At 45.0% G+C, this 14,584-nt stretch overlaps 1 protein-coding gene across 1 annotated transcript in view; it reads right to left on the reverse strand.

Annotated features, from left to right (window-relative positions):
* Rhoj (ras homolog family member J) overlaps positions 1–14,584 on the reverse strand; it is a 92,313-nt gene that overhangs the window by 5,936 nt on the left and 71,793 nt on the right. The window contains exons 3-4 of the mRNA XM_052739580.1: positions 7,644–7,808; positions 5,668–5,763 (exon numbers count right to left, since the gene is read on the reverse strand). Coding sequence (XP_052595540.1) covers positions 5,668–5,763; positions 7,644–7,808 — 261 coding nt within the window. The remainder of the gene's footprint in view (positions 1–5,667; positions 5,764–7,643; positions 7,809–14,584) is intronic.

Raw genomic sequence — 14,584 nt, forward strand, 5'->3', positions numbered from 1 at the left:
TGTGTATGGAGTGTAGCATGACAATAAAGTGAGAGGCCCGTCTGTGTGGAATAAAGCAGGGTCACTGGGCCTACCGGCACCTCAGAGGTGTGGGTGGCAGCTATCTTAGGTTATTCCTTATTGCTATGTATCTCTTGGCAACATAATACCTGTTTGCTATTATTATTCAATATCAATATATGTTAAAAAGCATGTTTTAAATTAAAACACTAAAACACGAAGACATAAAAATCATAGAAGACATTCATTGATGAGACATCTTTCTTTATTGTACAGTTTTTATGTTTGAGTGATATGTATTTTGTACTGGGTTAGTGTTTTATTTTGAATTATTATAACAATTACTCATTAATTATTAAAAACTCATAATAATAATAATAATAATAATAATATGTGTATGGGCATTTTGCTTGCATGGTATATCTGCACACATGTAGTACCAATGCAGGCCAGAAGATGGCATCAGTTCCTCTGGAACTAGAGTTAGACAGTTGTGGGTGCTGGGAATTGAACCCAGCTTCTCTGGAAGATCAGCCAGTGCTGTTAACTGCTGAGCCAACCCTCCAGCCCCTTGAAGAGTAAAAATAAGTTATTTCATATGGGGTATTTGAGAATCATAAAATCCTCATGAGAAACATAGAAACCTAGACCAGAAACTGTTGATTCTCATTAAGAAAATCATTGGCCAGGCAGTCAGCTTCGGTGAAGGAAGAGGCCTGGGTGTTCACATCTCATAAGCTCACATGAGCCAACTATGTGCAGAGGGCCTCTGAATATTAAGAACATCTGGAGAAACACCTTATTATTATTTTTTTGGTGGTTTTCCATTATGAAGCTGACTTTGAAAAAAGCAGGGCAAATGCAGAAGAGGTTTGCTGGATACTGAAGCTGGAAACTATGACAGATGAACTGGGGAAACATGTCAGCAAAAGCGCCATTGTTTTATAGCTGGAAACCCATAGCGATGGTACATAGGGCTTCTGGGGGACCAGGAGAAGGGGACTGTGACTTGTGTCCCTACTAGTATGAAATGGGTGACCTTCCCAGCTTTTGCAAGGTCACTCTGGGTCATGGCTTGTTTGTTTTCCTATTTTTCCAGAGAGTTGGAGATTTAGAGTTTTAGTTAATATGCATAATTGAAAGAAACGTTCTGTGGGTCATTCGGGATACAGATGTTGGGGGCATTCGCTATTCATCGGTCATCAGGACGTTTGCATAATGTGAAGAAAATCCTGTGGTTTATCTTAGACAAGAATGGATTCAGCCCAAGCAAGGCAAAATGAACATTCCACCAGAAAGAGAGAGAACTACATTTAAAATCTCTGTCTCTTGAGGTGTGTGTGAGTGTGTGTGTGTATGTGTGTGTGTGTGTGTGTGTGTGTGTGTGTGTGTGTGTGTGTGTGTGTGTGTATCTGTATCTCTGTGTGTGTGTGTAGGCCTGAGGAGGATATCAGGTGTCTTGCTCTATCACTCTCTGTCCTGTTCCCTGGAGACGGGGTCTCTTATTCTCCCTGGATCTGGCTGGCCGGTGACCCCCTGGAATCTGCCTGTCCCTGCCCCAGTGCTAGGGTTACTGGCCCAAGTGGCCAAGTCTGGCTTCTCTGTGGGTGCTAGGGATTTAAACTCATGTATAGCTCAAATGTTTGTATAGCAAGTGCTCTTACATGATAAGCCATCTTTTCAGCCCTCGAGGTGTGCTGTTTTTTTACTCTATGAGCTTCTATGACCCCTATTACCCAGCCCAGCAACAAGTTGGCCAAGCTGACAATCACTGAAATGGGATTGTTTGAAACGTCACAGATATGAAGACTCAGGATGAAATAAAATTGCTTTGGTTAGGTCCGGAAACTTATTTCAAAACTCTTCCTATAGACAGTAAGTATTTTTTTTTTTTGGTATGTGTTCTTTTCTGACAAGACTGGCTGTTTTATAAGCCAGTGGGAAATGCCAAAGGCAGGGAATTGAGACCATCAGTGCGTGTTGAAAGCCGACTTTATGGATTTTGTTTTGGCAATGGTTTGGCCTTTAGATTTGGAAACCACTTAAAAAATTTATTAAAAACAGGATATGAGACAGAGGGAAAAGGGGGTAGAGAAAATCTTTTTCTCACAATTACGTGAAATGTCATGTGTTGGCTTTGGGGGTTGTCTCCATGCTTGACAGGCACACATGTAAAAAGCACAGGGAGTCAATGGTTAACTGAATGGCTGCTTGCTGGTGAGGTGATGACTCTTGTTGGTTATACAGAGAGAACAACAACAACAACAACAACAAAACCCTAGAAAGGACTGGAGGCTATTGTAATCGGATAACCTTCCCACTAAAGCCAAAGACTGATTCTGAAAATTCCAGGGCTTTGGCTGACTGTTGATCCCTTCTGGGACCCTGAGAGATGGGTGGGGTTTGCTCTCTTCCTCCTCACAGCGCTGCCAGGGGGACAGTGTATGAGTGTATTATTAACCCGTCGGCCTGTGCCTCTGAATGATAGAGGAGGAGCCCAGACTTGTCTCTCCCAGTTCTGACATGGGGGGAAGACAACGAGATGGTCCATAAAGGCATTGTTGTGTGAGGAGGTTAACGTAACATTCTGATGTGCTGATAGTTCCAGGAAAAGTAGCCAACGGATTTGGGGTGTGACCTGGGATGTACGTGTGAGAAACAGAGCCCAGTTGTGAGATGATTATCTGTTGCCATGTTCTACGTGCTCAGAAGGTCAGAGAGAAGCATTTGTCCTGGTTCAGGGAAAGGGCACAGACATGTTAGAAAGAATGCTTAAAAATTCTTTAGGGTTGCCGAAGATTGAAATGGAAAATTGTGTCAAGGAAACACAGCCCTTCTTGTTCACATTAGCACCCTGTCCTGGTTCTTGGAGCACAAGGACCCACTCAGGCAAGTATTTAGGATCCATCTGCAGAAGCTCAGGGACTCCTGGTTTTGATAACATGTAAGCGATCTAAAGCAAGTTTTACTAAACGGACACATTTCAAGGAAACAAAACAAAGGTGAGCTTGAGGCTGTGGACAAAACACTTTTCTGATACCTTTTTACAATACTTAAGATCCATTGTTTCCCGTGCTGGGAAATGTATCACAAAGGCACAGGACACACAAGAGCGATGAGAAGAAATGGAAACCAACCAACTTGTAACATGACTCATCAAGTGAAATGGCAAGCTGGTACTTCTTCTTTCTCCTTCCTTGGACTCGAGGGGAACATGCTGACCAGGCATAGAAATAGCTAGAAGGGTGAGGGATGAAGCCTAGCTGGCAGCATTCTTGCCCAGGATGTACAAAGCCTGGATTTTCATTTCCGGCTCTGCATAAAATCAGATGTGACACCAGCCAAGACAGAAAGGTAGAGGATCAAGGTCATCCTCATGTATATACTGAGTTCAGGGCCAGCCTGGGCTACAATGAGAGCCTTCTAAAAACAAAAACAAAACTAGTAGTGGAACGGAGGCAAATGTCTTCCCAGCTGCAGATAAGTCTAAGGGGTCAGGTGGCCAATGGGGACAGTTTGCTGAGTCTAAGGGGCAGGGTGGCCAACAGGGACAGTTTGTTGAGTCAACTTATGGTCCGTCAACTCATTGTAGCACCCAGGAACCCAAGAAGGCAAGTCTCTTGCCAGTTCATTTACAGACCAGAAAACTGGCTGGAAGTGGCAGAGATGAGGATTTGCCCAACTCCCAAGCCAGGGACTGAACTACTCTGCTCCGCTGTCCCTAGCAGTCTATGAAAAAGGAGCCCCAAATTGAAGAATTTGTTTGCAGACCCTAGAAGGGAGCTAAAGGGCGCTGTGGCTGGAGCATTGGCTGTCTCATATAGCCTTAGTTTCCTCTAGAAAAGTGTTGACAATAATACACACACCACAGGAGGTGCTTTGAGGATTAACTAAGAGGAAGCCCAGGACACGCCCATGATCAACACTGTGTAAATGCTAGCTATTATAACAAAGTGCTTGACAGAGGAATCCAAGACTAAAAACATTTCTGTAATTACATGAATTGCCATGAAGCCAGCTAAGATCTCACTTGGCTTTCTTTTAGATTGGATTTCCTAGGCTCAACATGGTTGTGACTCTGAGAGCAGGTGCTAGGAGAGGTCGGCAAAAGGGCAACCAAGCCTTGAACTCAGCCACGGTTCTTAAAGGAAATCTCAAATGAAATGGGAGGCTTTGGAGAGGGAAAACCCCAAACCCCAAACCAACTTCCCACATAAGGAGTGAGGCTAGAAACCAGGATGAAGATGAGGACAGTCCCAGAGACAAGGAACGGAGAGAGCAAGCTACTGTAGAAACAGTGGGACGAGCCACATACAGTTACATACATTAACATGCGTGTTAATGACAGCATCTGAGGCTGAGTATGGGAGGAGAACCCCAGACCCACTCACTTTCCCGGAGGACAGACAGACAGACACCCCGCCCCCACGACTGGAGAAGAGACTATAGGCATGATGGTCAGTTCAAATGTCTCTGTGATCCAGACCTGCTTGTCTCCCCAGGGCTATTTCCCCGCCCCCACCCCGAGAGGTTTAGCATCCCAATATCTCCTCAGTGGCTTGTACTTGTTATATTGACGGGACTGTGGTGGAAGTAGAGAGAGTCCAAGTGTGTGTGTGTGATGTCTTTATGTATTGTGCCTGTAAGACATCAGAGTTAATCCGCTTCCAAGGAGGGTGTCATATTACCTTTGGTACCTCTAACCGAGTTTTAATAAGAGAAACGCTTTTTTCCTTTTGCTAAGGAGTAAGTTGTAGTTAATGCTATCTTTGACTGGTCTTGAGAAGGTGACTGACTGCCTGGGGGAATGCATTTGCAGGGTTAGTTACTTAGAAAGTAAAACATTAAAATTTTAAAGTCTCCTGCTTGGACTGATGGATTGGTAACTAAATCCAGGAGGAAGTGGATTCAAATTAGGGAAATGCAGACCCTACGTCTCCATCTGCAGAAAGAATTCCCATGCACACGTGTCCGTTTTAGTGGCTGCTTTGCACACGTCGTGGTGGTGGCAGAGAGGCAAAGATTTGGTGTCTGGCAAATACATTTTGAAGCACTCCTGCAAGATCACTGTTTATGGCTAACTTCTCAGAAGTGAAGGATGGTCAGTGGAGGTAATTCCAGCCCTGTGCTAGCTGACTTCATCTGTCACGCAGACACTTAGATTCCTCCCCCCAGTTCCTCTTAGCTGTGTGTCATTTTTTCCATATGCTATTTGTAACACTGTCCAGACTAAGTGGCTGTTCATTATTGGAAGAGAGGTATTGGACAAAGATAATACTGTCAGATTTTAATCCAAGTTTTTCCCTGGAAAAAAATCACAAAATGCCTCATATGAGGTCATTTAGATGAATTATACTGATGATAAACAAGGAGGTTTACAGATGTGCGTCTAATGAGTCCCCTTAATTCCTGCTAAATGTGGCAGGTCTGTGTTCTAGACATGGCCGAAACAGCATGCTAAGTGCTTAGCTGTTGAAACTGACCAAGTTTCTTAATGAGAAGCAGAAGGTGCCTGCTGACAGGAACACTCACCAGAACGGCCCCTTCTAGCTCTTCGAGACCAGAGGAAGGAACGAAACAGGAACGATTCGAAACACACCACAGTTTTAAGGCAAAATCCTGCACAGCTCACCCGTCCCCGAACCCTCAATTCAAATATGACCATACCGCTTTTGCCAGCTTCACGCCATGCTCGTAGGTGAGGGGCTTCTCCTTCATGTACAGGAGACGTGCCAAGGTTTTGGGGTCATCCCGGAGATCAATCTGGGACAAAGATACATTCACTACTTTCAGGCCTTACGGGTTATTTTAAGTGCAGACATTAGATAGTAACCCCCGCCCCCCCTTAACATCTTTGATGTTGCTGAATGTTCTCAGAGAAACCAGTATACACCCCCATGCTGTATCTGTATCTGAGAGTGTGATTTTTTTTTTTTTTTTGGTACATGAATGTAGCAGGGTATTCTTATATTTTCCTCTTCAAGTCATTTACCCTGGCTGCTGAGAACATCCTCCAAAGATCTTGTGCTATCTGGGATTTTGAATTTTTTTCTTTCTTTCTGGACTACACAGAGGGTGCATAGAGGCTAACCAGATGGTCTGGGTGCCTTACAGTGGTTAATTATTTGATTGCAGCTTGGCAACTTATATCACTCATTATACTATATATATATATATATATATATATATATATATATATAGGCTTTGGATCCATTTTTTTTTCTTTTTTGAATCAAATCTTGACCTTCAAAAGGATGGAGATTTGCTACTTGTGAGACCTTTTCAATAGATAACAAATGGACAGGGAGCCCTTGCAGGGGAGTCCCGGAGAGGAGAGACCAAAGGGCTCACACAGTCAAACAGCAGAATCTCTCTCAAGTGGGAACTGCTTTGAAGGCAGCAGGTAAGAGACTGAACAATTCACTAAGCATTGTGGTTGCTTTCAAATGTCACCGCGTATGTGGGCACACAGAGTTAGCTTCTTAAAGGAAGTCAGCAAGGTCGTGTTAGGACTTCATCGATTAGGACGATGCTTATGCAAAGTCGTGGTTTTATGTTTCCATTTGTTTTTCTATTTTCCTCAATCATTTGACTCAGTGCCTGTCTGTTCCAGACAGACTCAAGTCACCCCGAGGGGTTTGAATGTCTAGTTATGTGTGTGTCGGCAGCAGGATCAAGGCTTCTCACCATGGACAAACACCAATATTTGCAATTGAAGGTGAAAGACTTCATCTAAACAAACAAACAGTTATCTTTCAGAGCAGAAATGTGAATTGCACTCAGCAGTGTGGATGAATGACTTCTACTTTGTCTGTATTTAAGAGAAAACATTATAACCCCCAACTGCCCATGTTGTTTTTAGAAATCACTTTTTTATTTATGGCTTTCAAAATTTTCTCTTTGTCAAATAGGATTCAAAATGAGAAATCAGAAGTAGCAGCATGGGAAGCAAATATAAAGCCTTGCAGCCATGATCTAGTCCTGACCTCGGGACACAATGCTGATCTGAAACCAGCAAAAAACTAAACCCATTCACACTACAAACAGTTCAGTCTGTCCTCAACCGACAAGAGGTGTTCTGATGGAAATTCAGGCCGTGGAATTTTATCAGCTTCCAAACTCTTCCAAGGCCTTGACAATTCATATATGTTGCTCTTCATATGTGTGTTTTAACTTTCCTAAGATCTGGGTGGCCAAAGGAGTTAAGGAAAATGCAGAGCAGAGAGTTCATCTTCCTTCTCCTGCAGGGCCATCAAGGAGACATGCCGTATCTGAGTGTAGGGTCATTTTGAACTGCACACCTAGTTTGCTGTGTTAAAACAGTTGTGATGTCCAGTTTCAAAAATATCAGTATGTACAATTGAAGCCCTTGCTTCATTACTTCATTCAGGGCTGGAGAAGAGTGTCTGTTAAAAAATTATTTTGTTATTTAAAAAGCAAACTGAGGTTAATTTTAAACGCCAGATCAAAACTTTCTGCTTCATATTAAATAACTATATAATATTTTCAACTAAATAATCATGCACTTTCAGGACTTCCATTTAAAGATGCAATAGCTCTGAGATTGTGTCAGGGCGTTTGGGAGAATACAGGGTTCACCTTTTGCACAGCCCATCCCACTCCTCCATCACCCTCGTTTTAACCTGGGTCCCGATGAGGACGTAAGGCACGTGAGGCATGCAGTCCTTCAGTTCCGGGACCCACTCCTCCTGGACGTTGTGGTAAGAGGCAGGGTTTACGACAGAGAAGCAGATGAGAAACACGTCGGTGTTGGGGTAGGAGAGTGGCCGCAGCTGGTTGTAATCCTCCTGTGGGAAGAACAGAGAATTGGTACAGGCTGAGTGCAGAGTCTGTGCGGTTCTTGGGACCCACGCAGCGAAGGGTCCACTGTAGCAGCTGGTGAGCCGCGCCCTTCATTGTGCACCAAGGTCACATATTTCCCATTTCAGATCAACTTAAAAAATGTAAACAGCAGCCGGGCCGTGGTGGCGCACGCCTTTAATCTCAGTACTCGGGAGGCAGAGGCAGGTGGATCTCTGTGAGTTCGAGGCCAGCCTGGTCTCCAAAGCGAGTTCCAGGAAAGGCGCAAAGCTACACAGAGAAACCCTGTCTCGAAAAACCAAAAAAAAAAAAAAAAAAAAAGTAAACAGCTTTATTGAGGTACAATATCATAATATCCACCCACTTATTTCTCCTTCAAACTGTGTATTAGTTTATGGTATAGCCATTATGTTTTGTTTTACTACAGTTAAGGGAGTTAGCACATCCATCTCCTCACAAAGTTACTGTTTTTTTTTTTTTTTTTTTTTAACAACGAAAGCACCTAAAATCTACCTCTCCAGCACATTTCTAGCACACCACTCACTACCGCTGGCTGTAGTTCTTGTGCTGTGAACGGTAGCTTCTAGAATTATTCATCCTCCCTAATGGTACCCTGGTGCTTTAACTGATCTCTCCCCTCCTCCTGCCCCTTCTTGCCCTGGGTACCAGTCCACTCTGCTTCTGCGTCTTCAGAAACTCACCCATTTAAACAGTACCATTAACAAGGATGAGTGCCATTCTCCTGGGACATTGGAATTGCATCTCCTGGAACACGCATTTAAGCGACTAGGTCCCTGACCCACTCATCTTCTCTTAAACAATTAAAGCTTGTTTTCAAACTTAACAGAGTAAGCTAAAATACAAAGCAAAGCATCATTGCCAAATGAGATACATCTGTTGAAGAAATACGTTTGGGATTTGTTTGTAAGTTTACCCCAGTGCCACGGTGTGGTCAAATTAAAAAAAAAAGCCAGTTGTTTAGTTGCCAAGGAGTTTTAGGTCACTCAATAAAAAGTAATTGTATATTTTAACAGAATTTAGTAATGCTTGGCCAATAGTAATGTGTGCTCAAACACTTCCTGCATATATATGCAGCCATATACTATCATATATATATGTATATCACAGTCACATGTCAATATAGAGGTATTACGTATATGCAGATAGTCTATGCACATATGCAGATGTTGTGGAGCACTGTCGTTTGAGCATAGCTTGGCCGTTCCCATCTCACCAGAGCAGCTGTGATTACAGGGAAGTCCTCACAAGATCAGTCCTATTGATGAGCCTGAAGCTTTTCTGTGGGCATTTACTACAGTGACTTTCGTTAGGGTCACATGGGGAGCTTTTAAAAAATCCTGGCACATGTTAAGATCTAAAAGTGAGGAGACCTCGGGTCATCATCTGTCACTCTTCACAACATTCTGTGTCGTCTGCCACTTGGTCCTTCCACTCAGATTGTCATAAATAGATCAGGGACCAGGTTGATCTGGTTTTCTCATCCTCTACCTATGCTCTACCCACAGCAAATAATTTTATGAAGAAGGGTGATTCATTGTAAAAAAAAAAAAGTGGGGCTTAGGGGCTGGAATGATGGCTCAGTGTTTAGGCTCTTCCAGAGGACCTGGGTTCAATACCCAGAACCCACATGACAGCTCACAACAGTCTGCAAGTCCAGTTCTAGGGGATACAGCACCCTCTTCTGACCTCCATGGGCACAGGCACATAAATGGTGCACAGACACACATGTAGGTAAACACTTATACACATAAAATAATAAAATAAAATTAAAATAATTTTAAGAGTGGGGGTTTACAGTAACCTCCAAGTGAGCAACTGCCCCAGCTCCTCCCTCTTCTGAGCAAATCAGAATCTCTGGAACGTTGGGCTGGGTATGGAAGAGTCCTGTAATGCATGGTCAGCTGTGGGCCTGGAGTGGAGCAAGCTGATTTGTATGTAGCACCATCATCTTCGCCACCAGAGCACGAGTCTTGGGAGCCTTACCAAGGACAAAGCACCACTGCAAGAAGTACATGAATTATCTCTTGGAGTTCTCCCGGAAGCACTAGAAAGATGGTGCCATCAGCATTCACATTTCACGGAAAAGGAGGTCAAGGACCAGTGCGGCGAAATTATTCAGTACCAAAAGGAGGCATTTTGTGTGCCTCCAGTCCTATCTTTTGATTTGAACTGCTTTTGCCATATCTTGTTATTTTAGATGACAGATTAAGAATTAATTTTTTTTTGATTTGGTTATCTAGGAGTATATATGTATAGGTTAACGAGGTACTGCAAGGGTGCATAGTTTGATAGCGGGCATTGGCTCCAAATGGCCACAAGATGGCAGCAGACACTGTACATTTAAAATCTTAACTCTTCTGTTTCGCCTGCCCGCAACAATCAAACCAAAACAATGGGATTAGCGTCTGAATCAGGCAAGGGAGGAGCCCATAACTGACGGTCTGAAAGGATGGTGTTTATTTAATCCTTGATTTGCTAGTCATTGAATAAAAATGCTGCTTAGATGATGGGAAGATCGGGGAGTTAAGAGGTGTGTTCATTTGCTCTCCTGGCAAAGTAGCTCCGTTCTCCAGCACATGGATTTCTGGTGGCTTGAGCTTCTGGGCTTCTTCACAGTGCTTCTTCGTATTCCAGGTTTCTTTGCGGTAGGAACTTTGTGTAATTCCACTTGAAAGGACTGATTACTCACTGGACGTGTGGCACTGTTTAAGGATGCTGCATGAACTGTATGAGGCGATTAAGCGCTGGGAATCAAGTTGGGGAAAGAGAATGAAAATACACAAAACAATGCCCTGTATGTGAACGGAGACAGAAGTTTCTCTGCCTCTTTTGGTTATTCTGGGAAGGTAGAGTATTTATCTGCTTGTACTGGAAAATTCCAGTGTCAAGTCCGGAAGTTAGTACGGTAATTTCCCAAGGATGGTCCTCAAGACAGCAGTACAGGCGTCTATGGAGAGCTCCTTCAGACTGCACTCTCCCAGGTGTCCAAAGCTTAAACTCCTGGGGAGCCAAGCCCCATGTGGCTCTTGTCAGCCTGCCACAGTTCTGATGCTGCTCAAGTTTTCTGGGGCTTGGGTGACCATTCTTCTCCCTACCAACCGGCCAGACAGCCCTCAGACTGGGACATCCAATAGACTTCAGCAGGACTGCAGAGAAAGATCTCTTCCAAAGAAGGTTTATACTTGGCTGGCAGGAGCAGCCTACCACCCTCGGTGGTGGCTAGGAACTATGGTGGAAGCCCAGAACTAATAAAAAAGAATTCCGGGCTTGGTGATGTGAGAAGGTCGGATGTTTGAATTCATACCGGCTGATGGCTTGACTGTGTTTTGTGATGAAGCACATTTGGTCGGTAGGTTGTTTGTGGTCACATGTGAAGATGATGTCGATCAGCTGTGAGGAAGGGGCTAAACGGTCCTTATGGCATTGAGGTCCCTTCTAGTGCTGAAATGACTCTGGACAACAGGCGCTCGTGTGCTTCTTGGGGAGACAATGTGTTAATCTATAAAAGTCACTAGATAGTGCTTTGGAGGGCTAAGCTGGACGCAAGGGGCCTTGGAGTAGGGTAGGATAGGGTAGGTAGGGATTTGGGACTGCATAGGTTTTTGAGTACTGGTTACCCATTGTCCCCCAAAGGCAAGCAAGGGTTCAGTAGTACAGAGGTGGATCTGGTGCTGTCAAGTATGGGCACTGGGGATGATTATTTCAAAAGTTCTGGGGAACGCTCATCACAGACTGGCCAATCACGCAGGCCCCAAATATGTTCATGAGCAGCTGTGTCACGAAGGGACAGTGGCGGAACCATGAAGTCATTTGTTCTCCTTGCCTTTGGATCCCTGGGAACTCAATGCACAGTGGAGCTGTGCTCAGCGCTAGGTCTGGCGTGAAGCCATAATGCGCATGTCTGGTACGTGCCCAGGGGCTGCTCTTGGTGTCGAAGAGGAACAGCATTGAGTTCGGCTGCTTGCCTCAGACTCCCAAGAGGCTGGGGATAGGACTGTGCGTTCTTTGCTTTGTGAACTTCCTGACATTGAACCCCCGGACTGTCAGCACCAGCCTTGCTTTTCATAGTCTCCTTGTGAGTCAAGCTTGACTCAGAAAGCAGGACTGGATGGGAGCTCAGGATGTTGTCCAAGAGCATGACCGGTAGAGACGAATTCAGTGGATTCAAATCCCCGGCTCACTTGTCACTGCTACTTTGGTGTAGTTTGGGGTGAGTTTTCTTTGCCCCGGTTTCTTTCTCTGTAGAGTGTCGAATGCCCATATGGCTGCAAGACTCCAGTGCTGCAATGGGTGTGACTCCTTGGGATGATGCTTTGGATGCAGTGAGCGCATGGACGATGGAGTGAAAGGGGTCCATCCCTCACTTAAAGCCAACGGCAGCTCCAGTTCCTGGAACCCCAGCCCCTGCCCTCACTGGATACCCGAGATGACCCTGAAATTCACTTTTCTGAACTAAGTGGTAATGAGATCCAAATGTTTGTGGACCATGATTGCATCCTTTAGTCAATGTCTTTCCTCTCCATTTTTCCTGATTAGCGGGAAAGGTAAGAAAGGGTCCTGAAATTACCTTTACCAATAGCCCATCATGTGGGCAGCATTCTCCAGACAACACGCTCCTAGAAACCACGCGGAGATACATGGGATGAGAAAGTTCGAGTTGCTTATTGAGAGGAAAACATTTATTCTGAGGTTTTAGGCAAACTTTCCACGGAGTGTTGGTGCCAGACCCCGTGCTCCAGATGGCCCTGCTGGCTCAGCCAGAGGAAGTCCCATGTGCTTCCAAGTGAACCTGGGCTTGCCACTAATGAGCCCCAGCTGCCCTTACCTCCTGCCTGCTCACATGCTTCTGAAGAAGAAGCCCTTGAGGGGAACAGGAGCTTCAGATGTCAGGTCCTGGTGAAGATGTGTGGCTGCAGCTCCGGGCCTGCGTGGTCTCTCTGCTCCTACAGTCATTGGTGGCAGTGAGCTGCTGTGGGCTGTGGTTTGGCAGTGAGAGATACCATCCTACACTCACACGGTGTGCAGGCCGCCTCAAGTCTTGAGGGGCTCATGTACGGGGAACTCAGGCTCACACTCTGATGAGAAACTGGTGTCTGCTTAGACAAATAGCAGAGAAGGTGGTTCCTGGTTCCTGACCCCGGGAGACACTCATTGCTTCTGGCAGTGATGCTGACTGCCATTTCTGCTAATACTTGCTCTTTTTGAGATACATCCACCTAGAGTGTGGTCTGAGAGTTGGCTTTGCTCATGTCGCCACTGAGAAGAGGGTAAGATGCCTCACCACCACGGCTGATCCACTGGAGATTCAGAGGACACCTGACTCTTGAGCATTGGTCTGGGAAACGCCCTGCCCCCTCTGCTGTTCCCCAGGCTCTGAGCAATCAGGCTCAGCTCGTGCCTCACCACTCTGGCATCATGCTTTGCTCTTTTATCTCTCAATGCACACACCAAACAAGCCAGCTGGGCATGGCATACATCTTAGAGTCTCTTCCTGTAACTGAGCCAGAAATCTGAGCACAGGAGCCACTTCCAGAGAAACTGTGAATGATATTTGACAAGGAGTATGTGTCACACAGATGAGTTTGCCTGACCTGAAGAGACCAGGCCGTAGGACTGGCCTTATTACTTGTCTAGTGATCTGAGCGGTCAATCCTTTACTAACCTAATGTTTGATTTTTTTTTTTCTGATGATTTTTTTTATTCAAGACAGGGTTTCTCTGTGTAGCCCTGGCTGGCCTGGAACTCATTTTGTAGACCAGGCTGGCCTCAAACTCAGAGATCTGCCTGCCTCTGCTTAGTTCTGGCATTAAAGGCATGTGGCACTACTGCCTGGCTCTAGTATGTGAAATTCCATCCAACTGAATTCTGAAGATTTTTTTTCTTCAAGGGGCTCCACTCAAAGCCCAAATTGCAGTTTGTCTCTGGGGTCTGGGGAGGAAGTGAGCTTCCATGTGATGGCAGCATATACGTATATATGACTTCATTAGAAACCATCTTTACCTGTGAGTTCGAGGCCAGCCTGATCTACACAGTTAGGTCTAGGACAGCCAAGGTTACCAAAGAAACCCTGTCTCAAAAAAACCAACGAAATGAAACGAAACAAAACCATCTTCAGCAAAAGCTTGGCTGAGTTGTGAAGCGATGAGGAGAGTCTTGAGCCTATGCGAATGGCAGAGGGAAGCTGGTTAAACAGTTTGGCTCAGGGTTGCCTTCATGGGTGGGGTTAACAAGTTTCTCTCACCTGACCTTTCAGAATGCATTTGCTTCTTGAGTTGTCCCCCCGCTTCCCCCGCCCCGTCTGCAATCCACAAATCCACAGTTAGCTCAGGACAAAGATTTATTTCCTTTGTGCGTTCGTGGTTTCTGGGATTGCCAATATGCCCTGAGATCACTTCTCTTTCCTTATTTAGTAATAGACTCAATGGGTCAGTTTTAATTAGTTGAAGGTGTTTTTCAGCCTCGAAACTTCAGGAACATTTGCTAGTATCATTGAAGGGGAGACTAACCTACTTAGAACGGGACTGGAATGTTTGGGACACATCTTCTGTGCTGGCTGTTCTTGGTTGCAACTTGACTACATCTGCAGTTAACTAAGACCTAAGAGGATGGGCACACCGGTGAGGGGTTTTCCTTAATTAAATCATTGCAAGTGGGAAGGTTCTCAAAGATCCACTTCTAATCTGGTGCTTTGAGGTGGAAGGTCCACCTTTAATCCAGATCTTTTGAGGTGGAAGATCCACCT

This window comes from Peromyscus californicus, unplaced genomic scaffold (assembly GCF_007827085.1).
Source record: "Peromyscus californicus insignis strain IS unplaced genomic scaffold, ASM782708v3 Scaffold_15__1_contigs__length_86483966, whole genome shotgun sequence".
Lineage (NCBI taxonomy): Eukaryota > Metazoa > Chordata > Mammalia > Rodentia > Cricetidae > Peromyscus > Peromyscus californicus.